The sequence below is a fragment of the Penicillium chrysogenum genome (genome assembly GCF_028827035.1).
Source record: "Penicillium chrysogenum strain IBT 35668 chromosome Unknown utg000005l_segment0_segment0, whole genome shotgun sequence".
NCBI lineage: Eukaryota > Fungi > Ascomycota > Eurotiomycetes > Eurotiales > Aspergillaceae > Penicillium > Penicillium chrysogenum.
In genome coordinates this window covers 1,218,376-1,244,096 of record NW_026622753.1, presented here as the reverse complement: position 1 = coordinate 1,244,096, position 25,721 = coordinate 1,218,376, and the positions used below count along the sequence as shown (strand labels likewise).

The following is a 25,721-nucleotide window of genomic DNA, read 5'->3' as shown; positions in this document are numbered from 1 at the left end:
TTATTTTATTGTTTTTTAGATCAAGCATTTTAGATCAAGCATTGGTTATGATTTCATTGCAATACAGATTTTGCCAGTTAGACTAACAAAAGAAAAAAAAAGAACTTGCACAAACACAGCGTCAGATCCATACCCGCAATTCTGCTTTTGTTTCTGCAGTGCAGTTCTTCCTCCTTGCACAACTTGCAAGGGGAATCTACCAATTCCGCTCCTAATGCGTGGTGGAAATCTCCCAGGCCCCGATTGTAGTCAAGGGGAGGGAGAGTGCTCAAATGATGTGACACCCCCAGAACGCCAAAAACAGAAAAGGAAAAAGGGACAAACAAAAAAGGGTAATAAATACAGTTCAAATGAAGAGAGAATGGGAGAAAGACTTCATGACAGAGGAAACTGCTCACGCAGCCCAGTCAGAGTCCAGTGGGTGGCCCTTCTCACGCGAGCGCAAGATGTCGGGAAGATAGGTAGGGGTCACCGTCACACGGGGCTCAACAGGGGCAGGAGCAACAGGGGTGGACTGGTTCTCCGAGGCACTGGTCTCGCTGACACTCTCATCAGACTTGGCGCCCTTCTTCTTGGGCTGCTTCTTGGAGACAGTGGTCCATTCGTCATCGCCCTTGGCAGCTCCCAAGAGGCGCATCTGCTCCTCCTCCGAGGGGAGGTTCTGAGCCCACTTAGTAGGAGCGGGGGCAGCAGGGGACTCAAAGGTATCCAGGAGACCCTGAGAAGCGGAGGTGGCAGGGACGGCGGGGGCGGGTTGGGATACGCCATTGCCGTTCGTCTTCACTGGAGCAGTGTTTCCCTTAGTCTGCCACGCGTTGGCAGCGGGAGCGGTTGATCGGGCAGCCTCACGGCGCTCAGCCTCGCGAGCGGTGTGCAACTGCTTCTCAAGCAGCTTCTTGCGCTCAAATTCAGCCTCCTGAACTTGCTGCTTGCGGGCCTCATTCTTGAGACGCTGCTGGCGCTGCTTCTTGGTCTCCACCTCCTTGAAAGCCTGAGGCTTCTGCTTCTTGGGCTGGCTCTCAACATTGCCAGTGACGCGGAGCACAGATGCACCGGGGGCGGGGGCCTCCAGCATGTCGGAGACATATCCGGCCGAGGGGACAGTGGCGTTCACCGAGGGAGACCCGGCGGAAGACAGATCATCGTCAGCCTCAGCGCCAGTGGTCGAGGAGGCACGGGTGTCGCTGACATCGAGCTGCGCAGCCTTCTTCTTGTTCTTCTTCTGACTCTTGGTGGGAGCGGGCTTGGTGGGAGCAGGCTGGGCGGGAGCGTTGGTCTTGAGACCGGCCATGCGGCGGGCCATCTCCTTGCGATCGATTTCCTCATCTGGCTTCTCATCCTCGGTGGTGGGGGGCGAGACGACTGTCTGCACCTCGGGCTTCTTGGCGGCAACCGGCTCGGGGGCAGGCTTAGACTTGCGCTTTGCTTTCTTGGGTGCTACGGTGGTCTCGGTTTTCTCCACGGCAGCTCGAATCACGTTGGCCTTGGGGGTTGTGCCATTGGTGTAGTACCAGCCGAGGCCACCAGCCACGACGAGCAAGATCGCCCAGCTAATGTAGGGGTTCATGTTCATGGAGCTGTGCACTCATAAGTCAGTACCATCAACGTTGTCAAGGTGGTTTCGAGCACAGAACTTACTGTCCGAGTAAAACCTGCGTAGGCGGAGGATGAGGTGTCGAGAGGGGACGGATCAAAGTCGCCGGATGAGAGGGTAGGACAATTGCGCACGCGCACTTTGAAATTGACACGCGCACCGGAAGCCGAGACGATTGCGCTCAGCTACAGAAGCTTTCTGTCTCCCGTGGGTGGAGATTCCACGTCGGTCAATTGACCGGAGTGCGCTTGGATGGGAAGAATGCGGGTGACAATGCCGCGTACAGGAGTAATAGAAATAGCGCAATAGCGCAAAAGGAAAGAAGAGAAGAGGTTGAAGAGAGTAGGAAGAGAAAGGAGGAAAGGCGAGGAGTAGAGGAAAGGGCAACCGTGGCAGATCCACTCGTACCGTGACGGTAATGGTAAGTTACCAAGCCCTTGGCTTTGGAGTAATTGCACATATTCTGTGCCTTGTCTACTTGGCATCTCTGTTCTTTTCTAATTTATCGATGAGTTTACAGTCTATCATCTTCAATGTTCACAGGGCTACGGAGTACTACTTGGAGGAACTTGGCGATGAAGAATGTGATGTTACGGTATGGAGATCTGAGCATTGACTGCCGTACTGCAAGCTGTCATCATATATTTGTATTGGTACTCCGTACCTGGGGAACAGTGCTCTGGCTAATATCATTGAAAGCTAATAGTTCCAATATATGAGACACACTTTCACTGAACAGGCCACGTCTCTGTGTTTTCTCCCTCTAAACCGATTTATATCTTACTAGCGCGTTCTGGGCCGTAAAGGACCTCCTGAGCATATATTTTTTGTTTGATTAATCGACTCTTCCGGGAGCCGGAAAGCTTGGAGATTGCCGATCCGGCTCTCTTCAAATGTTCTTCCACCCCTTATAGGAGCACTCAGGCGGAAAAAGAGTTGTGTAAGTTGTGTACGGAGTATCGGTCACGGACAACCCGGTCCAATTGATGGTCCAAGTGTATTTGACGCCCTAGGCATATTGAATCTCAGCCAGTCTAAGACCTGCAGTATGCAGCGGCATGTTGAAAGAAAGGCCGGGATTGGTTCGACGGCCATGCACTCCTTAAAATGCAATCTGAATATGTAAGTCTTCTAAGTCTTCGGCATATCAGACTAATTTCTTATTCCTTTATGTCCGATTGGCTATACCCCTTATTTTATTCTTTGTTCTTATTATTGCCTTCTGTTCCACAATTTTTCCAGGATTCCCCACGCTATATGATTCCTTTGACCTGCTGCCTAATAAGATCCTAGGAACCTTGGAAGCCATTGACGGTAATAGCCCCTCGACTGTTACGATTTCGTCGTAAGAAATACATCCGAAAGATACCAACTATATAGACCTTACAAGAATATAGTCCGAGGAATATGTCTATGACTAGGGTGTTGAGTTATGCAGATATATAAAGTGCATGTGAAGGAGGTAAAAGCTTGAACGATTATGAAGTTGAGTTGAAGAAGTGAACTTGTCTACTTCTCACATATTGGAAGTCATTTCCAAGTTTCTTGGTTGGCATGGAATCATAGCAGCAGTGAGTGAAAGGGTGATAAATTAGAAATAGCAATGTCGCAGGGGTAAAAGACGAAGCGGGGCATATTCGAACGACATCTCCAGGGCGGATGTCAGAATTGCTTACATACGCTTCAGAATCCATCCATGGATAAACCTTTCTTGAATAGTCCAACGATCTTATCTCGAACTACCGCAAAAAGGAAAATCCTTCCGATATTCTGATCCCCCAGCCCTTGCAAGGACCAAGTCACAACAACGTTCCCTAGAACCAATATAGACGGTGACCATGCATCAAAGCAAAGAACTCACAGCCAGCGTATCGGCGAGACATGCCGAGGTTGATTCGTCAATGGTATCTGACCTTACTCCTATTGCTATAGTAGCTCGAGGGAAAGAGACAACTGGGCTGAGTATCTTGCAAAGAACGACAGATGATATTACGCCAAATGCAGGCGCTTTTCTGCTCCTCCATCTCCACAGACAAGGTGACGTCCGCTAGGCTGTCCAGCTGTCGGCGGCGCTGGGAGCTGCAGGTACCGATGGCGCTTTGCACGCGTTCGAGGGCGAAGGTCTCGAGGGCCATGCAAATGCTTCTCCGGCTTGGCGATCCCTCCTATCCTGCGACCTTGGTTATGGATAACTGGCTCAAGGTGCATGTTCCAGTAATAATTTCAAGTACCTGATCATTTCCATACCTTCAAAAGTGCTCCACACAGCAAATATTGGCGAGCAGATACTACATTGTTGCCAATAGACATTTATCCCAAGCCTAGGCATTAACCTGCCATTTGGTGGGGCACAGTTGTTGATAACGGGGGCTCGGGTTGGCACTCCGGGGGCCGTCGGTCACCGGAATTTCGGGCCCAAGCCTGGACTAGCATGTATTTCTTCGTTATACGCATATACCATGATTAGCATCGCTTAGCACCGGACTGCAATGTAAATATCGTTTCAGTAACAGTGGGGTCGCTAATATAAGCGTTGAAAGTGTCTAATATATGATTTGCCTCCAGGGCTACGAGGGGTTTACGAAACCCCCGCAGCCCGATAACGTTGATAAGCTCCCACTTCTGTCACTCTTCCAACATTTGAAGGTCAACAACATTCACCATGGGAAAGAAAATTATCATTGACACCGATCCGGTATGCTACCTCGTAATCCATTGTCATAGCTTTGATATTGACCGTAGCACAGGGCATTGACGATATCCTCGCCCTTTTGCTGGCTCTGTCCGCCACCCCAGAGGAGGTAGAGGTTCTCCTCATCTCGTTGACATTCGGTAACATCGAGGTGCAGAAGTAAGGTATCATCTTATTTGGAAAATTACTTTGACTGACCTGATATCCAGCTGTCTCCGCAATGCAGTGTCAATGTTCCACATCATCGAGCGGGAGATGCAGTGGCGTCGCGAGAACGGCCGGCCCGAAGGCTTTGGCAGCTTGAGAGCTTGCCGTCCTATATTGGCTGTTGGTGCAGCAGATCCCCTTGCAGACCAGAAAATGCTTGCAGACTATTTCCGTATGCATTGCTCTACCATATTATAGACACTGTTTACTGACGCCCCCGCAGATGGGATCGACGGACTTGGTGGCATTCACGCAACGGTATGCGAAGCCCTATATAACACCAAGCCGTTACTGGCCCAGAAGCAAGTGAATTATGCTGATTTCTCAATAGCACCCGCATCTCACCGCTAGTAAGGCGTGGGTGCACCTCTTCGCTAAAACTATAGAGGGCGAGGGAATTGAGCCTGCCGAGGACTGCACAGGCCCTAACGACCACGCATTCACCCCGTCCAAGCGTCCGGCATATAAGGAGATTCTTCGCACGCTCCGTGATAATGAGCCAGACACAGTGACTCTAGTAGCAGTGGGCCCGCTCACTAATCTGGCTGTAGCTGCAGCAGAAGATCCCGAGACATTCCTCCGCGTGAAAGAGGTGGTCGTCATGGGCGGTGCTATCAACGAGCCAGGAAATGTGAGCTAAGCCTTTTCCAGACCTGAGAAATATTGAGACAGATGGGCTGATATTGTTAATAGGTGACACCGACGGGCGAGTTCAACGCCTACGCAGACGCATTGGCAGCTGCGCGTATCTTCGCACTCACCTCGCCCAACCCACACACGACAGTCCCGCCCACAAAGAGCGACCGACTCCCACCGTACCCCAAAAACCTCAGCCGGCAACTGACTCTGCGCCTTTTCCCGCTGGACATTACGCTCCGTCACAATCTATCTCGCGGCCAGTTCCGGGAGGCCATTACGCCTCTTCTGGATGCCGGCTCCCCGCTTGCCGAGTGGGTGCACGCCTTCATGGGACACACCTTCAGGACCTTGGAGCGCCTGCACCCTGGACATGTCGGCGATGATGCTATGCTAAGTCTGCACGACCCTGTGTGCGTCTGGTACGCTTTGACATCCGAAGACCCGAAGTGGGTTTACTCGGCGAACTCACCTGAGGATATCCGGATCGACGCCTGTGGACAATGGACTCGTGGTATGTGCGTTATCGACCGCCGCAACCGTCACCGCATCGAAGGTGAGGAGGAGAGCTCGAGTGATCATGGTCTCTGGCTGAGTGGCCGCGCTGGCAATCGTATCTGGCGGATGGATGGGTCTCCTGGGGAGGAGAACTTTGGTAGTGTCATCATCGACAGGCTCTTCAAGTAAATCTCCGTTTTATAGATAAAGCGGAACGCATCTGGTGGGTATAGACGCATAATTTCTATAGAGACTGGAATCTACTTTCTCTTCTTGGACTCAGGGAGGCAAACATCTCGGACATTGCTTGCCGTGGCCGATCTATATTTCGGTACGTGAATGCTAGTGAACCATTGGCTAAATAGAAAGAGCTAGTAATGCGCCAAAATACCTCTCAGCAATGCCATCTGGGGAAGTTGGTCCGTACTCCTGTCATGTCAAGCCATACATAAACCCCTATCCACTATAACGCCGGACGAAGCCAAGCGTGACGCCAAGGCTCTCTTCTATTTTCTCCCTTGGAGTATGATTGGACTAATGACCGGAGATAGTCACCCACTGGAATGTAGGACTATGCGAAGTGTTGACATGAACTACGCCAAGGCGCGCAAGACATGCCCTATTGCACCCGTGTGAGTAACTGCGATCCACTAATAAACAGCCAAGCCTTGGACTACCTAAATCACCAGAGTACTTGGCTGTGTTCAACACATGAAGTCAGGTATCAAATTGTGACGGGAGGCGGGAGGCCCCCAGACTCACAGGAATGTGGAATGTGATGACCTGGAGATCAACCATGACACTTACCACTATAGTCCTATCGAACTCGCTAACATGCAACATTGTACAATCCAGGAGGCCTTTCCCCAGGTGGCTCGGTCATTGACAGCCACCCCCCAGATGATTGAAGCCGTCAAGACGTTTCTATATAAGACGGGCCAGGGTCCAGGGATAAGAGGCTCATAGCAACTGAGCTCACCTGCCTCAGATCAATTCCAATACCTTACTAGCTTATTTCTTATTCTTCAGATCCTTCTCCACTTTCCACCATGCAGCTCACAACTCTCTTCACCGTCTGCGTGGCTGCCCTGACCAGCACCGCTGCTGCAATGCCCCATCTCTCCGGGGCGTACCACGGTGCCCGCATTGCTGTCCGTGTCCCTGGTAATGCGACTTCCCACAATGCCACTGCAACGGGTACACGGGGCAAAGCTCCCCTGTCGACGGGATCGTCTCATAAGAATCGCGTTAATATCAACCGTTGCCATGAGCTGTGTTCTTTGCAATCTCAGGCTTGTTCAATTGCTGTACCGGATGATGATAAGTTCTGGTGAGTGTCGCCGTCCTTCTTTTGTGAATTGTGCTAATATTTAGCTTTTAGCTGGTCTGTTTACTTGCAATGCACAGAGAAGTGCAATCCTGAGAATTTCTACAAATAGAGTAGGAGGGAATCGGAGGAAGTATATGGACAAAGGAGATTATTGAGTGTTATGGACCATGTGATATGAATGAAGGATCTTGTTTTTTAATAAAAGTGAATTGAATGTCTTTATTACAGTTTCTCGTTATGTCTTGCGAATTAGGGATAACGCCGATCCCACCCGGGGATATAAACTAGACAAAAATGGAAAGGCTAATAGGCTTTCTACCGGTAGGCCAATAACCGTCGCAGTCGCAGATCAAATTGAAACATCGGGGGTTTCTGGACTTGCCCAGGTAAAATATGAGCTCCGACATAAGGATCGTCACTGAGCCTGGGCAGCTTCCAATGTCTCTGGTACCCACAATTGGACTGAGAGTCCGGAGAGGAAGCACGTGCCATGTGTGAGAGAGGGACACTCGGGGATACGGATGAAATGCCCTCTCTCATGTTTAAAGGAACCTTGGAAGCTTCAAGGTTGGACTCTCAACTTGTAACCGTTTAAGACAGACTTTCAAGGCTTTTCAAGCCAATAGGAAAGATATAAATGTTACAGCCGCAAAAACTGGAAGCATAAAGGAGAGTCCGTGTAATGGAGAGCCTTGGAGAAGGGCTGTCCTCCAATTAATACACGTGCTGGGCTACCTCAATTGAAGTAATGGGTACCAAGTACATTAGAGTATGCCCCTATTCCCACCTTAATTTAAGTATTCAGTACCTACCAATAAGCTCGCTGGGCCCCACTCTTTACTCCAGCAAATGCCCGTTGTTCCCTGGAGCACGGGTCTCCACTGGACCAATCAGCGTCGCCCATTATGGCTCGTGGGCACAACCTTTGGAAGCACGCGACACTATCTATAACCTGGCCCTGGAGGATGTTCACGGTTATAAGGTCTGCACCCCTTGCTGTACAACTCTACTCGAATCTATTTACTTCCCCTCTCTCCATTCGATTCGATTCTTCTTTTTTAATATGTCACGACTTCCAACCCCAGCCATGTCGGGCGGATTCACTATCAAAGATAAGCCCGACGGCGATACCTTCACATTACCTCCTGCTGCATTGAGCAATGCCAGTCGGAGATCCTCCCGATCAGACCCTTCCTATGTCCCAGCATCCCCGACCTCCCCAGAGCTCTCTGGTCGCCGTACAAGTCACACCTCACGGTCGGGTACATCTATCAAACGCCCACTCGAGGACTTTGATTTGCCTCCGCCTCCAACTAGAACTCGCAAGATCATCCAGATGAAGCCAAAGTCGCCTTCAAAAGCTCCCAAGACAAGGGAAACTGCCAAGGGTTCACAGAGTTCGGAAGACCTAGTTCCCAACCCCACATCGAACTCTAAGAGAAAACAACCAAGTGCGACTAGTGCTGCAGGACGCAAGATCGCCCGCAAGACCGCACACAGTTTAATTGAGCGTCGACGACGGTCCAAGATGAACGAAGAGTTCGGGACATTGAAGGATATGATTCCAGCATGCACTGGGCAGGAAATGCACAAGCTGGCCATTCTTCAGGTACGACATCCACATTCCTTTCGGGAATCTTGCATTATGCTAACCATCCCCACAGGCAAGCATTGACTATGTCAATTACCTTGAGAAATGTATCCGCGACATGAAGACTGGAGGATCAACCCACACCCCTGCCGCACCGCCCTCCCCAACATCCCCAGAGTTCATTGCAGAAACGGGCGAGCCCATGCAAAGAGATAACTCCTCTACTTATTCATACTCCACCTCTGCGTCACCGGAGTTGAACGCTGCTCCCACAGAATTCCCTGATACATCCCCATCTTTCTCTCCCCGCACTCAAGTCCCCTCAGCCAATATCCCACAGGATGCTTCATCTATCCTTCCTAGCCCGGCACTGGGCCCGATATGGGCATCCAATGAAAAGATGCAAGAGTTCCAGGGTGTGGATCACGAGGCTTCAGCTGCCTTGCTTATGTTGACTCAGGACCGGAGAGGGACTGCTGATTCGATCAGTGAGAATTTCCCTGGGAGCACGACATTGTCAAAGTCGTCGGAAGAGTCTCCAGCTGTGTCTTCTGAGGGTCAAAGGAGGAAGGGCATGAGTGTCCGCGATCTTCTTATCTCATAATCCCTGTGTTTCGATTCTCATTGGGCGGAGAATTGGCGCTCTTGATGCTTCTGGAAATGGTCCAGAGGCCTTTTTATTAGCGTTGTCTATATTTAGCATCTGTTTTAAGGGTACTCGGCGCATTAATGTCGATTAGTGGGTGGGTCTGTTTTGTTACTTGGTCAATGAAGGTGGGATATTGGAGCGACCTCGGGGGACAAGATGTGAACAGAAGATTGAATAAAATCCAGTCACAGAGATATTGAGGCTATTCTATTCACATAATAATCATTTGACTTAGGATATGAGTTGTCTTGATGTATAATTGCCAGTCGAGGAGATGGGACTTAAGCCCCACAATTATCGGACTATCGGCAATTCACGAATGACCGAACACCGAACTTGCGTCACCAGATCGAGGCTAGATCGTTGATATATTGCAGAAGCCAGGATCTGATAAAGAAATTCTCCTCATTACCCAGATCTCTTCAATCTGCGCTGGCTTCCCTATCGCTGCGCCAGTACAGGACCATGAGTCAACGCCGATACAACGTAGAACGATCATGTTTACGCTGCCATGCGCACAAGATCAAATGCGACAAGAACTCACCATGCAGCAAATGCATGCGGTTGAATATAACCTGCCAGTACCCAGGTCCCAGTCGTATCAAGCGCCAATCCCCAAAGAAGAGCACAAGCGATGTTGCGGCACGGTTGGCGCATCTTGAACAGTTAATTGCGGCGATGACCAAGGAACGCTCGACCGGGAACAGTCAAAATCAAGACCCAAGTACAGTTCTACCTGGCCGATCTGCTGCACCAGATCGCCCTACCCACCAAGGGTTCCTAGACAAAGACGGCCGGTATATCAATGAGCCTCTCCTCTCGCGGGTGCTGGAGAAGGAGCAGGAACTGAAGTCCGCAATTGGATCACCCATCGGTGCAACAAGTCCGCGTCGACCACCGGCCTTAAGGGCAGATGGCCTCTTCACGAACCCGCTGTCACCTCAGCTTGACATCCAGGAGCTATATCCGAGTCAGTGGCAGGCGGTTTTGCTTTGGCAGGCATTTCTCAGTTCTGTAGAGCCCTTGGTGAAGGTCATCCATGTTCCAACGGCGCAGTCACGTATTTTTGCTGCGATTAACCGACCTGAGAGTGTGCGTGCTGATGTACGTGCTTTGCTCTTTGCTATTTGTTTTGCTGCCACAACAACGTTTCTTTCGGATGATCCTCATAATGAAGTTCTGCATACCAATCTGCGGCGGTATCAACATGGGATGGAATTGTCCTTGTATCACTCCGAGTTTTTGGATGCTCCGACCCTTACTTCGTTGCAAGCGATGGTGATATATCAGGTGAGATAATGTTTCTTCAAGTGTCCTTGAATCAATATTTCCCGTGCTTAGCACGGCTGACATATGCATTCCCACTAGGCGTGCTTTCGGTTTAGCAATAGCGGCCGGTCTGGCTGGACACTACACGGCGTAACTATCCGAGCCGCGCAGTCCATCGGACTCCAGCGCGACGGGAAAAACTTCAAACTCTCACAATTGGAATGCGAGCAACGGCGACGGACCTGGGGACATATCCAATCGGCCGATACCCGAGTAGCGGAAGATCATGGGCTCAGCGTCCCGGAAAACGACTACGGCGACACCGAACTCCCACTGAATATCGACGACCAGTGCTTATCAGAGACGAACACCGCCCCAGCCGTATCGCAGAACCGATGGACCGAGACGACATTCTCTCTAATCGTAATAGAAATCAATCGGGGACGGCCGGCTCTACATCGAAGCTTAGTGGGAGCAGCCGATCCAGAGCGACTCATCGCCGAGTTTAAAGGCGCAATAGAGGAGAAATACCTACGCCATAGCGACCCAGACATCCCGATCCAGCGCTTCGGCTTCCTCCTCGGACGGCTGCTCCTCATAAAGACCGAAGTGTGCCTCCGACAAAAACAGCTGCAGTCACAGGGACCGGCGGCCTGTTCACTCGACTCCAACCTTGTCCAAGAGACACTGGCACAGGCCTGCTATGGCATGGAAATTGGTCTCGAGATGCACAATAGCGAATTACTGCGTGGCTTCCGTTGGCTGATGATGACTTTCACTCAATATCACCTCTTCACCTTCATTCTCTGGACTCTGTGTGTTTATCCAACCGGCCCGCATGTCGAACGAGCCTGGCGCGCTATCGATATGCAGTTCGCTCTGATTGATGACCCGTCTTGGCCGGACCCCGGACCTAAGTGGCCGATGATTGTACAGTTGCGGGATAAGGCGCGGCGTATTCGTCTGACGCACGATTCTGCGGAGCAGAGTCAGCAAATCGTTCACGATAGTTGTGCTGCTTGTGCTGATGGGGTGGGGACTGGGGATCCTCGGCTTGAGGCAGGCTTTGATATCGATAGTTGGGATCCCAACTTTGTCGACTTTTCGGATTGGAATAGCCTAGCTCAGAATCTTTCTCTGTTGAGCTGACGGTGTCTTCGGATCGGTTCATAGTCCATGTGGGTGTACACACTGTAGCTGATGGACATCACACACTCTGATGAAAACATATAGACGTGTTCGTTCCCTGCATATGTGCCTTTGTCTTAAGGCGCCTGCTTTACAATATGGTCTGTTTCTTTTCGTACAGTTGCAAGGCGGTATCTTCTCAAAGGGAACATTGCCACTTGGATGGTCACCTTACCGCGTCCTCCACCGCTTCTTGGATCATTCTGTCTGTTATACACATGAAAACAGCAGCATCACGCGACGCGTGACGCGGTGCATCTGAGGAAATATAACAACATGACCAACGACTTAACTTTCATCCTTTATCTACATGGCTTCCAGACCCTTCTGCAACTGCAATATGTCTTCACCTGACGAGCAGGCAGATAACTTGACCCTCCTACTGGATGCAACTCATGGCCAATCAAGCTACCGCCTAGAGGCTATCCTGCAAGATATCATTAAGCACAGTCCAGAAGGCCGCGAAATCGCCTCCAAATGGCTACTAGGAGAGAAGGTTGAAGCAAAGTACAACCCAGTTGTCCCCAGCTCCACTACTCCTGACGCTTCTGCCCTACCATCCAAGCATGAGTCCACCTCCGAATCTATGGCTAAGGACCCGATGCCCCCGCGGATGGAAAGCTGCATCTACTGCATGGAGGATTTCGCTGTCACCCAAAACTCGGAGACAAGTTGCAGATATCACGTTGGTATGTATATCCCATAAACAGATCTGCTTGTATGGCCAGATGGAAACGTAACTAATACATGACACCTGACAGAGAAAGACGTTGTTGACGAAGAGTTTTTCAAGAATGAAATTGCTGGTGGAATTGATGTTGACAATAACGATTATCGCATGGCTTACCCGGATAAGTTCTACTATCCTTGTTGTGGAAGGGACTTGATGGATGAGCAGTGTCAGATTGGTTGGCATAGGGCTGCGGACCCGGGTGACCGTCCTCGCAAGCGATTTACATCAAAGGGGCGGTGTGAAGTTGATGGAGATTTCATCTGGGGCTTGGGGTAGGGTTGAAGATGTGTCCCTGGGCTTTCTTTGATGCCAGCTAGTGATTATGCTTCATGTTCTCATGTAGGCTATTTGGTCTATTTTGCTTTCAATATGTATGTATGAGTCTCTCGAGCCGCCAAGAAGCCAACGAGCTAATTTGTTTCACCTCCATTGTGATAAATATTCTCAATTAACCAGGCCCAGCCCGAGTCGTATACTAAACATGATCACTGCCACGGGAAGTCCGGAAGATCCTCCTCCGAACTATCCTCCTCTTCAGGCAAACCATCTCGCCTCCGCTGCTCCCGCCGCTGCTCCTCAGCATGTACCATCTGTCGCATCCGCCTTGTATCCGGCTGCTCACCTGGCTGAAGACGGAGCATTTCATTAGCCATGGTGGCTACCTGCCATTGACCCTGACGGCGCATGTCGCGCTGAAACTCGGTGAGAAAGAGTGCTCGGAGGGCGTTATCCACGAGACTTCGTTCCGCGGGTGGTGTCGGAGAGGGCATAGATGGGGCTGGTGGTGCGGCTGTTGATTCGACTGCAGTCGAAGATGTCATAGCAGACGTTACTGGCATTCCTGGATTGAGCTTTACATGGTCTATCACCGCACGAAGCAGAATCCACCGCATCTCACTGTGTTTCTGCCAGATGAACCGCTGCCATGGGATGGTTGGACCGACATATACCATGTTCGGGTGCTCGCTTGCTAGTGGCCAGTAGTCTTCGAGTTCTGATGTCTGCGATGCTAATAGGGAATAGAGATCACTCCATACAAGGCTTCCGAGTATTCGCATCTGGCCGTTGAAGCCTGGAGACTCGTCTGGCCGGGAAATACCCTCCTGTGGGTCGAAATCCGGGTCAACGGCCAGAAGGAAGCCGGAGAAGTCACCAGGGATGACCTGTGAGGTTGCGGGACTGTAGGAATTGGTGGTATATGAGGCAAAGGATGCAGAGTCAACGACGAGGAAAGCACCAGTTTGTATGTTTGACCATTCCTCGTCATCTTTTATGTTCTTGAAGTGCCTGTTTGGCTTGTTAGCTTGAAAATGCACGAAAGAAAGACAGGGAAAGGCACGCTCACTGCTTAGATGCATCGATATCGCTCTCTGAAAAACCCAATTCCTTCCCATCCAGCCAGTGGAGCTTTAGATGCTCCTTGATGGTACTGCTTCCTGTTTGGCCTTTGCCCCAATCGGAAACATGCGCTTCCACTTTGTGAACGAATTCGGTCCATTCAGACTCCGTCTGCCCATAGGTCAACCGATACACAGCGAACCCATACTTTTCGTCCTTTCCCTTCTCCTTCCCATATTCAATATTTGAAGCGCAAGCGGTAATCCAAGGCTCGTGCGGAACAGGTTCAAGAGCTGAACCACGCACCTCTTTCCTCAATTTGTTCAGACCTTCGATCTGGCTTTGGGATGTCGCGCGGTACGACTCTCCAGACGATAGAAACGGACCTGTCCGCGCTGCTGCATTACGGGACATCGCTTCTCGAGTAAGGAGGCTCAAACGCTCATGGTACGCTTTACTTCTCGCCAGCAGATTCGCCGCATGAAGTGCCGCGGGACCATCTCGCGGCGGAGCCGAGTACCCTTTGTAACCGTTCATGGGGATCATGATGGTAAAATCCGCATTGGCGATGATTTTCGTCACCATGTGCAGCGAATCAGTAATTTTCCACTGCACAGCATCAGGCTCGTGCAATGGGCCGTCACCATCCCCCGGTGGCCGGTATTCCCAGAGAGCCTGCAACAATGGGGCCCCCAGTTTATTGGCATACACGGTAACCCATCTATGCGCGCGCTCGGTCATCATCTCGAAATGCGCGGTCATGTACTGTGTCCAGAGACCAGCGACACTAATGCGCTCTTTACCTTGCTCTTCTCTACGCTTGTTGAGAACAGTGTCGAGCGCTGTCCAATGGTCGTAGATGTGATTGAACGTGTCGCGAAGATACAATCGCACGGCTGGCACATTCAAATACTGGAATACGGCGATCACGGCCGATAGATGCTGACAAGCGAAATCGAAATATTCTGGCCGGTCGAGGCCTTTTTCTTGCCAGAGCTGCTCGCTCAGGGGGATAATGCCTTCCCATAGACGGGATTTGAGGGATTGGATGTTCTTTCCGACCAGGCAGAGACGGTTTGAATCTCGGTGGGATCCGATGCGCGCCATGACACTCGCCATTATGGGCTCCCCATCTGTGTCTGGGGGAAAGTTTCGATCATGTTTGAAGAAGGAGGCTTCCTCCACTGACAGGCGCTCGATGTTGGGTTGACTACCGTTTGGTAGGGGCTTACCGAACGCAAATTCTAGGAAACGTGCGATGGTTTGAGGCTCAAGGATGCGATCGACTTGATCGGCGGTATCCGGTTAGTACTAATATTGACGTGGGGAATTGGGGGCGCGAACCAACTGGTAGGTTCTGTGCCTTGCAATGAGCGATTGTTACTGAAGTGCCTTCAGCTGGAATATGCGAGTACATTGCGAAGAGTAAAGCAAGAATATGAAGAATCCTAAGAATATGAAGAAAACCAAGACGCGACGCGATCTCGCACCTTTTGAAAGTGGAGCGAAACTATTTTAGAGCAAGGCAACTCGGCGTTCTGGTTGGTTCAACTTAGCGCTATTAGATAGAAATCTTCATGGGGGTTTGGCTTGTATTTTCTTTCTTTTGGTGGTCTTTTAGCATTAGACCCCTGATATGGTCAAATGTTGCCTGATATAAGGAAAAGGGGGAAATAATAACCGGGGGGGTATACGGCACAGAGTACTTATGTACTTGTATAGACTGTCCACAAGTAAATCGTAATCTTCATTATAAATTAGCTATCAAGTCATTATTTCATACTTATTTCTTATAAACCAGAACCCCGGAAGCAAAATTCAAAAGCCAACAAGAACCGCTTTTATACATGGGCAGGTGTATTCGTCCCACTAGCCCTGAGTTTCTCCTCCAAAATCAGCCTCTGACAGAAGGGACTTCTCTCCCGAATCCAAGGGCCCCAGCGCATCAAAGCAAAAGGAATGGGAATGCAAGCAAAACTAATAAACGCGAGGAGGGAAGTAGCCCAAGAAACACCGAAGGATTCATAGAGCGGATCAGCAGCCAGCGGGAAAAGCGCTCCAGCAATGCTCCGCAGAATAACGGAAGCGGCCAGCGCACTGGCAGAGTATATCTTGTATGCATCGGTCACGTAGGTAAGAAGTGAGATGAAGATGGTCTGGAACCCGTACCCGAAGATGAACCCTGACATCACAGGTGCTGCCCAGTGCACGGTGGACTTGGCCGTCCAGGCGAGCCAGAACATGCTTACTGTTAGACATGGCCCGGCAATGCAGCACATGGGGAGTCGGTGGTACTCTGGGCTGGAGGTCCAGGCTTTGTTGAGCTTTTTGGCTTTTTCGTAGATTATGTCGTAGTAGAGGGCGACGAAGCCGGAAGATGCGGCGCCGACGCCAACTGTGATGGGTTAGTGGTGTTTGGGGATATTGACGGGAAGGGTAGACGTACTTGGGATGTATGTGAGGGAAGTTTGCTCGACGGTGAAGTTATAGACGCCTGTTAATCTATGTTAGTATTGGATATGATAGGCGAATTTCTAGCGGAGCATTACCTCCAAAGATGATGGGATAGGCCTGGAAGTAAAAGAAGACCAGACTATATGCGAGGGCAATATAGATGGATGTTGATGTGATGATAGGCTCAAAGAAGAGCATCGCGATGGGACGAGTGATAATCTCCATCGGAGTGAACCTTGAGTCCAGGTTGAGCTCCTGACGCGAGAAGTATCGATTGGACCCGGAATCCTTTCTCAATTTGGCAGACTGTCGCTTCAGGAGTGCTGGACCAAAAGTTTCTAGTTTGATTCGAGATCAGCTGATGCCACGATTGGGGCCAAGTGATAACCATACCAGACGTGAAGAGCAGAGCCAACCAGGTAACGCCCGTCAGAATGAGGTCGATCCTAAAGGTCCATCTCCAACCATATTTGACCGAGCATCCAGAGATAATTGGGCCTAGAATGGGACCAAAGCTGCAGGCCTGGGAGAGGTATCAGCACTATTCAAACATTGCGTGGAGGTGATTGATCACATACCGACATATACATCGCCATCGCACGACCACGACTTCGCAGATCGAAGAACAAGTCCGCGTAAATACCACCAACAACCGTCTGAGGGGCAGCCCCTGTAAGACCACAAATAGTCCGAAAGACGAGAAGAGAGGACCAATTTGGCGCCAGAGCACAGCCAAGTGTAGCGAGGACAAAAACAGTGAAAGACCATAGGAGAACGGGTTTCCGTCCAATAGTTTCACTCAATGGACTGAATAGCAGGGGGCCAATCACATAGCCAATCAGAAAGACAGCAGTTGGTAAGACCTTTTGTTGGTCTCCGGACTCGTGGAAGTCCTGCATGATAGCGGGGACTGCATTACTAGGAAGAGCGGAGGATATGCCGCTATTGAGGACAATAAATAGCCCCACAACTGCATTGTAGACCTTTTTGCTCTATTTGATTCGTCAGTGGACATCCCTTCATATATAGATGTATAGATACGTGCGTACAAAGGCCCAGTTTGGTGGGTTTTTGGGTGAGTTCTCCTGAAACTCAACAAGGAGTTCATTTTGAGACAATTCAACTATTTGGTATTCGCCATTTGAATTTTGATTATTCTCCGTTGAAGCAAGAGACCTCTTGTCAGAACTCTCATTCTTGTCTAAAGCATGTTTAGAACAGACCGGGAAATATCAGAGGCTGAGCTCACCTGAAGAAAGGATGGCGGCTATCTGAGCCGTTAAAGATTTCGTTTCTGACGCCATATTGCACCATCAAGTGAGTGGGGTAAGCTAGAACAAACAGGAAGAAGATTGGAAGTATGTTTTTATTTATTATATTTTGATTCTGAGAACTCCGGTAGATGAGGACTGTAGCGCTATATAAGCCATAGAAGAATATTTCTGTTCCCATTGCAACCGGCGGACCCATAGCGAAAACCCTGACGATTTTTTGAGTCACCATGGCTAGAACCTGTTGATCCTGCATAATACCTCTATCTATCATGTCAGGGTAGGTAGCAAGCCAATAGGAGACTGGTATACTTCAATTTCTTTTGCACGGGAAACCGGGGCCGGTACGGGGCCGGGTGTTAGGGCAATCCGCAAACGGTGCCGGGTAGGATCCGGACATGGATGGCTGCCCCCTATGCACAAATTGATTGCTAAGATGAATTTTCAGTGGAGATGTAGACTGGTGTGACTAAAAACATGTGAAAAAAGTATACTGGCTTGCGCGTTGCGGCCCAATCTATTGTTCACTGGGACAAGTATCAGGGTTGATCTACAAGCCTAGAACTTGGTCCTTGCGAGAATCACTCATAAGTTTGGACACAGGGATTGGAATAATCCCAAACTTCAATACGGTGTATCAGGTATGCTATTGTTACTGTGGCATCGCTGGCATCATAGGCAAGAAATCAAAGATATCGTTCTGCCCCTCTTCAAACAGACCAAAAGAATCCGCAATGGAGTTCGATACAGTCCAGTTGGGTGCTTCCATCGTGCCGGATAGCCGAGATACGGGCGCTCTGGCCACCGCAGATGGGTCACTGCTTGGCATTGAGACCATATTCGAATCTTTATCGCCCTGAATGGCCGGGCCAGTTCTGTAGCGGAGATCGTCGAGGGTACCCACTCCTGATGGAGGCGGGCCGTTGATCATGGGGTTACCAGCTCCCTCGAATGGTGGGCCCTCATTTTGAGCCAGGATGGGTACATCTGTACTATGGTTGCTCTGCGGACGCTGACTCGCAATCAAGGCGCGTGCATAGTTCACGAAGATGGAGACAGTCCGGTGGATATCGGGGTATGGGGGTTGCTTGAGGAAATCGCAGATTCTTTCTGCTCTTTCAAGTAGGAGACTTTGATTGATCAAATTCGGGCGCCATCTGGCGACCCGAAGAGCAAATGTTGCTAAGCCTATATTAGCAAATTGTATGTGGCTGATTGAGGAAATGATCAACTTACTGACGAAAGCGATGGTGAGAGCCGGATACGTTGGCGCCCAGGGTAATTGACAGCGATAGGCTGGCTCGTTGATCAAAAAGCCCAATTGGTCCATGATTGTTGTCACAAGGGACTGCCACAGATTCATCACATCCTGGTCGAGGATTTCGGAGCTTGAATCCGTGTACGCTGGTTCTAATTTTTGAATTCGTGCTAGGGAAGCACAGAAAACAAAAATCCTGGCATAGTGAAGCATAAGCTTGAGGCTGCTGCGTTGAAACGCCCCTATATGAAAGCCATTGTCTTCAAGTTTGTTCAAGTCAGAACTAATCCAGATGATGGGGGTACGCCAATCGAGAAAGGTCAGCCTACTTTCATGGATCTCGTCCCACGTCGTCCACCAGGTTTGCAATCGTGCCATAATGGCCGGTAGTTCTGTGGACACAATATCGCCAATAGTTGAAGTGTTGTCAATAATCACACGAGAATTACCTGCCATATGTGAGTTATTTGACAGATAAGTCACAAGCGCAGTTTGGGTCGCCTTACCCCGAAGTTGATGAAGCTCAATAATACATACAGTACGCATATCAAAGGGCAGGGAGAGTGGATAGTCAAGGAATTTGCGCAGCTTTACCACGTCGACTTCGGCAATACGTGATTTGCGTCCCGTGCCAGATGCGACGTCCAACTCCAATATGAAGGTGATTAACCAAGTTCTTGTCTTCCACACTAGTTCTCGGTCAGCCATAGAAGCCGAGAGCGAACTTCGGGGTACATTTTCTTGGGACAACAAGGTGTCCAAAGATTTCTCCAATCCAGAATCCAAGGCGGTGCGAAGAATAAGGGCAATAGAGAACCATGTCTTTTCGGAGTAGGCAGCTAGGAGAATCATTCCTTGGACTGTCTCCAGTTTCGTGGGTCGCTCAAAGAAACTGTCTTCGGCTAAACGCTGTGCCTCATCTTGTAGAACTCGTTGCATATGCGTGTCTCCGCGCAGATCTGTCACCGCGCGACTAGCTAGATAGATGATTACCGTAAAACAAAACAACGATCTTGAACGGACGGAGTCGAATGTGTCTCTGATCGGATCGAAAAGAGGGAGAAAGTTTTTCGATCCGCCCGTAAATCTGTACCGGGAGAGTTAGATTTGATACCACTGCAGTTGCTTTTGGCTGTTAGTACCATACCTCTCATACATGACACGAGCAAGCTCCTCACTGACGATTCCTCTAGCGACAATATCTCCTCTAGAGTCACCCTTGGCTGAATTTTCCATGAAGATCTTGGTCTATTAGATCGATACCAATTGTTTAAAAGGTATGACTGTCACTCACATCATTAGTGTCTAGCAAATTCACAGACATAGAGTGTACTGCTGACGCAGGCGCGATCATTTCATTAGGGCTGAGCTGCTGGGATTCCGGTCCATTCGCATCAGACGTATAAGATCGCTGGAGACTGCTTAATCCAGTGGAATCAGGTAAAGAATCAATGGGAGTGTCAAAGCCACCATCTTGCACCGTAGCAGGTGAGAACCCCTGATCTCTTGATGCCGGAGTGTGATATCCGGTCCTAGAGCCCAGAGGTGAAGCAGTGCTTTGGTTTCTTTGGCAGTATATTAGCTTGTTACATTCATATGCAGGATCGATATTTCAATTGTCACCTTGCGGGGGTTGTTGTTTTCCGCCGACGATCATTCCGTCGCCGGCCATCATCGATCGGATCCAAAATGCAGTCCCGGCCGCTCGAGCGACAACGGAAACAAGGGACTTGACTACGCGCATCACAGCGCATCTTTTGTCTTCTGCACCATCGGCATGCTTTAAAGAAGCGAACCGGGACATTTTCCGCTCGGTAGACGATTTCCGACCCTCTTTCGCTCATTTTTGTGGCTTTCCATGCAATTTTAGTAACAAAACGCTAGCCAACTAAGCCCTGTAGTAATAGACACGAATATTAGCCAATGTGTATTGACCTTAGGCTGTGGCTTAGTCCGAATGTCTGTCATATGCCTGATGGGGATATGTTTGCCGGTTAACGAAAAGCCGGTCACGTGCCCGGTTATCTCTTCTCTTTCAGGAAGGTCAACAACAACGCCTTTGTGTGGCTGATTGAAGAGGAAATTATCCAAAATTTCCCCATAAACTCTGGTTGGTTTATCTGCATGTCATTTTAAGCACCAAAAGCAGGCCAGCCCGATTGAATAAGAGAACAACGGATCCGTGGCAGATCAACTCGAGGCGATTGCCATGCGATGACAAGATCCTAGAGAGGGTGACCAAGTGTCTACTCCCGTTTGTGGTGTTCCTTCCCTATTCCTCTGGGATTCACAGTCCTACAAAGTGTCTCCTATTCTCAGTAGTGGGTCCTGTTTCCTAGGTCAAGAGGCTGTTGCTCGTAGTGAGCCATCCGGTCGTCGGACCAATAGTACAGTGAAGTACGTTACAATAAATACATCAGTGTACAAAACTTAGAGGCCATCGTGGTGCGACACGCAGTTTGGAATATAGCGCATCATCGGAGCGTATGCGTACATCAGAATCTGCATATATTACTATTCCAAATTGCAGCTTAGACAAGCAAATTCACGTTCGAGCGAAGTTCCTCTCTGCGTTTACTGTCGTACACCTTTTGATATTCCAGACTCCACAGCCTTGATTTGAAGTGCCAAAAACTTGGAGTAGATCCGGCACAAGGCGAGGTTTCCGCCGAAGTACCAGAAGCCCGGATGACCACTGGGGCGCCACATCTGAACAGCGTAATTAGCACGTAACCCAAGAAGATCGCCAGTGGACACGGCGACTTACAGCTTGAAGCTCTCCTTCTGCATCTATATCCCAAACGTCCGAACACCGATCCGCGACCTTGTCACCTAGGACTTTCCTGACCGTTGTTCGCATATTATCGTATCCAGTGGCGAGAACAACAACATCCGCTGGCAGAGAGTCGCCATTCGCTAGAAGCAGCTCGTGATTCCCAAACCCATTAATGCCGCCCGGATTGTGATTGACCTTGATCTTGCCGTCGATGATAAGCTGGCTGCATCCGACGTCAATATAATATCCTCCACCGCGGGTAAAGTATGCACGTGAAATTCCAGCCCCATCTATCCCGAAATCAAGTTCAAAGCCAGCGCGACGGAGGCCGTCAAGGGTCTCCTTTTCGACGTCGGCAATTCGCTTCGTCATGTGCACATTCAAAGCAAACTGAACGGGCCAGGGAAGACTCTCGCAGGCGATATCACATTCTTCAGTTGGTGGACTGCAGGGTCGGTGTTAGTATGATGTGAATATCGGATGAGGAGGTAAGAAAGAGATGGGAAAGACGTTGGAAACCTACCCGCCATCCTCATGCATTCCACTGTGCATCATAAAGACACCCTTGTCGGCGGTTATAACATATGTCCCACTGCGCTGCAGCATAGTGACGTCTGCACCGTTCTCATAATAGTTCTGCGCGATGTCATGACCGCTGTTACCAGTCCCGACGACGACAACTTTCTTGCCACGAACATCACTTTCTGACGCATCGCGGTGCTGGCTGCCATGGTACACATTACCCTGGAAGGATTCTTGTCCCGGGAAGGAGGGAACCTTAGCCTCGCCTGAGTGTCCTGTACACCATACAATGTGACGAGGCCGGAGGGTGCGTTGGGACCCATCGCCGCGAGCGAGGGTAACCGTCCACTGGCCTGCAGCTTCGTCGTACTCTGCTGAAACGATTGAGGTCTGCATCCAGATATTCAACTCCATAATGCTGGCGTATGCTTCAAACCAGTCACCCAATTTATCTTTTGGCGTAAATTGTGGCCAATTTTGCGGGAAGGGCAGATAGGCCATGTGTGTGAATTCGGCCGGATCGTGCGTGACAAGTGTCTGCATCAAAAAATCAGTATTCCTCTCCATAGCATAAATCAAGTTCCTCAAATGCCATTTACCCGATACCGGTTACGCCAGTTATCCCCAACGCGCTCACTTTTGTCAACAATCAAGCACGACACGCCGAGGCTCTGCAAACGCGCACCCATATTCAATCCGGCTTGGCCTATTGACTAGTTAGCATTCCAATAATAGGCACTAATCTTAACAGATAAATTCCTTACCAGCCCCAACAACCAAAGTAGTGGGCTCCTCATCCAAAAACTCCTTCTGCCGATTCCTGCGCTCGATCCATGTGCCCCCAGCCAGACCTCCAGGCATCGACTCCGTCGTCCCTTCAGCCCGTCGCTTTCCGAGGGGTTCCTGAGCCGAGCTGAGCTCCTGCAACGACGTATACATAGCATAAGCCTTCCAAACCCCATCCTCCGCCTGCGTCAGGCGCAGCATCCCCGTTCCAGTGCCAACGGCAGTCACGAAGAAGAACATGGAAGACACCCAGTTCAACCCGTCAACAACCTGCTCCAGTCGTGGCTGGAACTTGCCCGTATCCTGGAGTTTAAATTTGGACAGTTGTGCCTTGGTCTGTTGCTTGCATAGGAAGTTTTGAATCTCAGTGGCTGTGTGTACGGTGCGCATGTCCCAGTCTAGCGCCAGCATGTCGCGCCACCAGGACTCATCGTGGAATAGCTCCTTGATGTTCAGGTTCTCTGAACGGGAGAGCTGGGCTTCGAGAGCCGAGAGCCATTGCTGGGCGATGCTTCGCGGGTCGGAGGGTACGTCGGAGGGCGTCTTGGGCAGTTGGATAATGTGTGGGTTTCCACCGGTTAATGTCGTTGCCATTCTGAGGACGGTTCGGAGATTTCCTCGTCCGACTTGGACGGGCGTTACGGCGGTATAATTCGGGCAGCGATGTGGAAGGGTGCTTCTGCTTCAATTGCGAATTCTTGTTGGCAGTTCTTATATCCTCTGTGTTCCCCTCTATTTCCATGTTGCCGGATTAGCCTGTCACAGGCAACTAAGCCGAGTTCCACGGCGTGCCTCCGAGCGAGGGGCAGTTGGAGACGTGGAGTACAATTCAATATCCAGGTGGAGTCGCCTAACGTCAGTCAGCCCGGCCTCCTCCCCGAGATTCTGGGGCAGATCGGAAGAATGAACCCCGAGCTGACCATTGAGGCAGGTTAGCCGACCGGACCAGCCTCGACAGGAAAATCTGGCGATGGGTTCTAGAAACTTGCCGAATCTGGTATCTGCAGGCTCACCTTACTCTTCTGGGATATCCCTTATACGGTAGACCCTAGAGACAGCATCTCTAACCGCTTTGAGGCTTTCGATCTTTCGCTCAGTTTGCAATGCGCGTGCCATTTTCTATAGCATGGCAATTGTTAAAAGACACAGCCTGCGATCAATTGGTTCTGATAATAACGCTAAGGGCCTTAGAATCATAAGCAATCACTGATTCGTAGTCACGTATTCCGCTAGTCATTTGTTAGGAACGGCGATCAATATAACGGAGATTAAGTAAAGACCAGATGTCAAGGATGTAGCATATCTTATAGAATCTCAAGCGGTAAGGATTGAATACTTCCAATGGTTAAGAAAGTAGCACGGATTGTTCGAAGCAGCGAACTACGTACCTGCTTTATGGCCCCGAGGATTTGTTCTTACAACCGCTAGATCGAGGTCACGTCGATGGTATGAAGCGACGCAAATAATCTCCATTTCATGCCCTTTTTCGGACGCATAAGCGGATGCCGCTGTTTTGCCTAATTCCATAGCATGTGCCAGCGAGGCTCGGCGCTATAGTGTAGTGTTGAAATTGTTTTTGTGGAGTCCGGATGTTGATAATGTCTGGAGGAAAAAGAGAGTTGTACTATTGATCGAAATCGTTGTATCTCATAATCATTGGTCTTGGGGCACGAAGGAGAAGCATGGTCTTCGGCAAGAAATCTCACTAGGTAACGAAGTAGTTGTCCGAGGGCTTTGGTCTTTTACCGCCTACGTGTTTGGATACCTTCGGGAGCCTTTCAACGTTGGAAAGTCCGACCCGCGTGGAAGATAGTTGTAGTTGCCAAACCAGTCGACGGGCGGTGTAGTAAGTATCACGTGACTATATTCTGCCATATCTCCCGAAAAAAGCAGGCGGTATAATTCTGCCGGAAAAGAGGGGTTAAATTGAGCTTTAAGGATAAATATTTCGCCCTTCGGGGCATAGGGTGAACTGAAAATATACAGAGAAGATTAACATGGCCCCTGCACTAAGGATGACATGATTCAATCAAAGAGAAGCTACCTATTTTTTTCCCTTCGATGCCTTTATTTGGGGCCGGAGGGTGCGGGTCATTTTCGTTCCGATATGATTGGTCCTAGGATATTGGGTAATCACGTGAGAACTGGCGAGGTCGTGGGTTCGAATCGGGTGAAAGCAATTCGATTGGCCAAGCTATATTTAGTGGACCCATGGTCTCCACAATTCCATTCATTTTCAGGTCCGTAGTATGTGCAATGTACATTGAGTACAGTCATTCTCGAAATCGGCTTGACCGATACACACTCAATCACTCTTTCCTGGTCCCACTGCCAAGACCTTAGCGCAGATCACCTATTGGGCTGGTCGCAGGAAGTTGAGGGCCACTGTAAAATGCTGGTTGTATGGTATTGTATAGTGCTAGTAAATTTACACAATGTGTAAGAGAATTGGGTAGAATCTTATAGAAGTGTTGACCCGCAAAACCAAGTCGATTTCCAGTCAACTTGGACCTCAGGTTGTATGAAAAAGTCTGCCTCGTGCTCATCGAATTTTAATTGTTTTATCAATGTTTGACATCAACCCTTAATTGGCGGCAGATATTGTAGTCAATTCTATCCATTTTGTGCTCCTAGTCATAGCCCTTCATATGTCTGCTACGTTCAAGAATTGTTTCACAGGAATCGTGCAGTAAATAGCAATCTCTCAAATTTACACAGTAAGTGAACATGTATAGATGGCAATTTTGTCTTGGTTCAGAAGTTTAGTTCAATCTGTGTGCGGAACGCGAGACTACAGTTCCTATTTTGAGCAGCAAAATTCACTTATGGAGCTCAAACATTGATAAAAAGGAAGAGTACGACAAACTTTTGTTGTCAATCTGTGGTTAAAACAGCAGTAAACAAATTGTTTTCAGAGAGTAAGCAAGAC

At 49.7% G+C, this 25,721-nt stretch overlaps 11 protein-coding genes across 11 annotated transcripts; 5 read left to right on the top strand and 6 right to left on the bottom strand.

Moving 5' to 3' along the window:
- Positions 1–394: 394 nt before the first annotated feature.
- N7489_008876 (uncharacterized protein) lies at positions 395–1,567 on the bottom strand (the record flags this gene model as incomplete). Its single annotated transcript, XM_056714626.1, has 1 exon — positions 395–1,567. The coding sequence occupies one exon, from the start codon at positions 1,565–1,567 to the stop codon at positions 395–397; it is 1,173 nt and encodes a 390-aa protein (XP_056562248.1).
- Positions 1,568–3,583: 2,016 nt separating this feature from the next.
- Positions 3,584–3,802, bottom strand: N7489_008875 (uncharacterized protein; the record flags this gene model as incomplete). The annotated part of the gene is made up of 1 exon (XM_056714625.1): positions 3,584–3,802. The coding sequence occupies one exon, from the start codon at positions 3,800–3,802 to the stop codon at positions 3,584–3,586; it is 219 nt and encodes a 72-aa protein (XP_056562247.1).
- Positions 3,803–4,256: 454 nt separating this feature from the next.
- N7489_008874 (putative nucleoside hydrolase) lies at positions 4,257–5,816 on the top strand (the record flags this gene model as incomplete). The annotated part of the gene is made up of 6 exons (XM_056714624.1): positions 4,257–4,289; positions 4,342–4,445; positions 4,496–4,665; positions 4,717–4,751; positions 4,825–5,124; positions 5,187–5,816. The coding sequence occupies 6 exons, from the start codon at positions 4,257–4,259 to the stop codon at positions 5,814–5,816; spliced, it is 1,272 nt and encodes a 423-aa protein (XP_056562246.1).
- Positions 5,817–6,676: 860 nt separating this feature from the next.
- On the top strand, positions 6,677–7,066 carry N7489_008873 (uncharacterized protein; the record flags this gene model as incomplete). The annotated part of the gene is made up of 2 exons (XM_056714623.1): positions 6,677–6,957; positions 7,009–7,066. 2 exons carry the CDS (start codon positions 6,677–6,679, stop codon positions 7,064–7,066), a joined length of 339 nt encoding a protein of 112 aa, XP_056562245.1.
- Positions 7,067–8,020: 954 nt separating this feature from the next.
- Positions 8,021–9,152, top strand: N7489_008872 (uncharacterized protein; the record flags this gene model as incomplete). Its single annotated transcript, XM_056714622.1, has 2 exons — positions 8,021–8,566; positions 8,622–9,152. The coding sequence occupies 2 exons, from the start codon at positions 8,021–8,023 to the stop codon at positions 9,150–9,152; spliced, it is 1,077 nt and encodes a 358-aa protein (XP_056562244.1).
- A 510-nt stretch (positions 9,153–9,662) lies between these two features.
- Positions 9,663–11,615, top strand: N7489_008871 (uncharacterized protein; the record flags this gene model as incomplete). Its single annotated transcript, XM_056714621.1, has 2 exons — positions 9,663–10,487; positions 10,566–11,615. 2 exons carry the CDS (start codon positions 9,663–9,665, stop codon positions 11,613–11,615), a joined length of 1,875 nt encoding a protein of 624 aa, XP_056562243.1.
- Positions 11,616–11,994: 379 nt separating this feature from the next.
- On the top strand, positions 11,995–12,657 carry N7489_008870 (uncharacterized protein; the record flags this gene model as incomplete). Its single annotated transcript, XM_056714620.1, has 2 exons — positions 11,995–12,343; positions 12,416–12,657. Coding segments are annotated over 2 exons (591 nt in total), but the record flags the coding sequence as incomplete, so codon positions are not given.
- A 215-nt stretch (positions 12,658–12,872) lies between these two features.
- Positions 12,873–15,142, bottom strand: N7489_008869 (uncharacterized protein; the record flags this gene model as incomplete). The annotated part of the gene is made up of 3 exons (XM_056714619.1): positions 12,873–13,674; positions 13,733–15,011; positions 15,070–15,142. The coding sequence occupies 3 exons, from the start codon at positions 15,140–15,142 to the stop codon at positions 12,873–12,875; spliced, it is 2,154 nt and encodes a 717-aa protein (XP_056562241.1).
- Positions 15,143–15,566: 424 nt separating this feature from the next.
- Positions 15,567–17,483, bottom strand: N7489_008868 (putative MFS multidrug transporter; the record flags this gene model as incomplete). The annotated part of the gene is made up of 7 exons (XM_056714618.1): positions 15,567–16,120; positions 16,172–16,219; positions 16,275–16,517; positions 16,573–16,702; positions 16,758–17,171; positions 17,229–17,380; positions 17,429–17,483. 7 exons carry the CDS (start codon positions 17,481–17,483, stop codon positions 15,567–15,569), a joined length of 1,596 nt encoding a protein of 531 aa, XP_056562240.1.
- Positions 17,484–18,102: 619 nt separating this feature from the next.
- On the bottom strand, positions 18,103–20,062 carry N7489_008867 (fungal specific transcription factor domain-containing protein; the record flags this gene model as incomplete). Its single annotated transcript, XM_056714617.1, has 5 exons — positions 18,103–18,632; positions 18,687–19,157; positions 19,215–19,795; positions 19,856–19,956; positions 20,003–20,062. 5 exons carry the CDS (start codon positions 20,060–20,062, stop codon positions 18,103–18,105), a joined length of 1,743 nt encoding a protein of 580 aa, XP_056562239.1.
- Positions 20,063–21,282: 1,220 nt separating this feature from the next.
- N7489_008866 (putative flavin-binding monooxygenase) lies at positions 21,283–23,386 on the bottom strand (the record flags this gene model as incomplete). Its single annotated transcript, XM_056714616.1, has 5 exons — positions 21,283–21,417; positions 21,476–21,929; positions 22,008–22,543; positions 22,606–22,712; positions 22,771–23,386. The coding sequence occupies 5 exons, from the start codon at positions 23,384–23,386 to the stop codon at positions 21,283–21,285; spliced, it is 1,848 nt and encodes a 615-aa protein (XP_056562238.1).
- Positions 23,387–25,721: the final 2,335 nt, after the last annotated feature.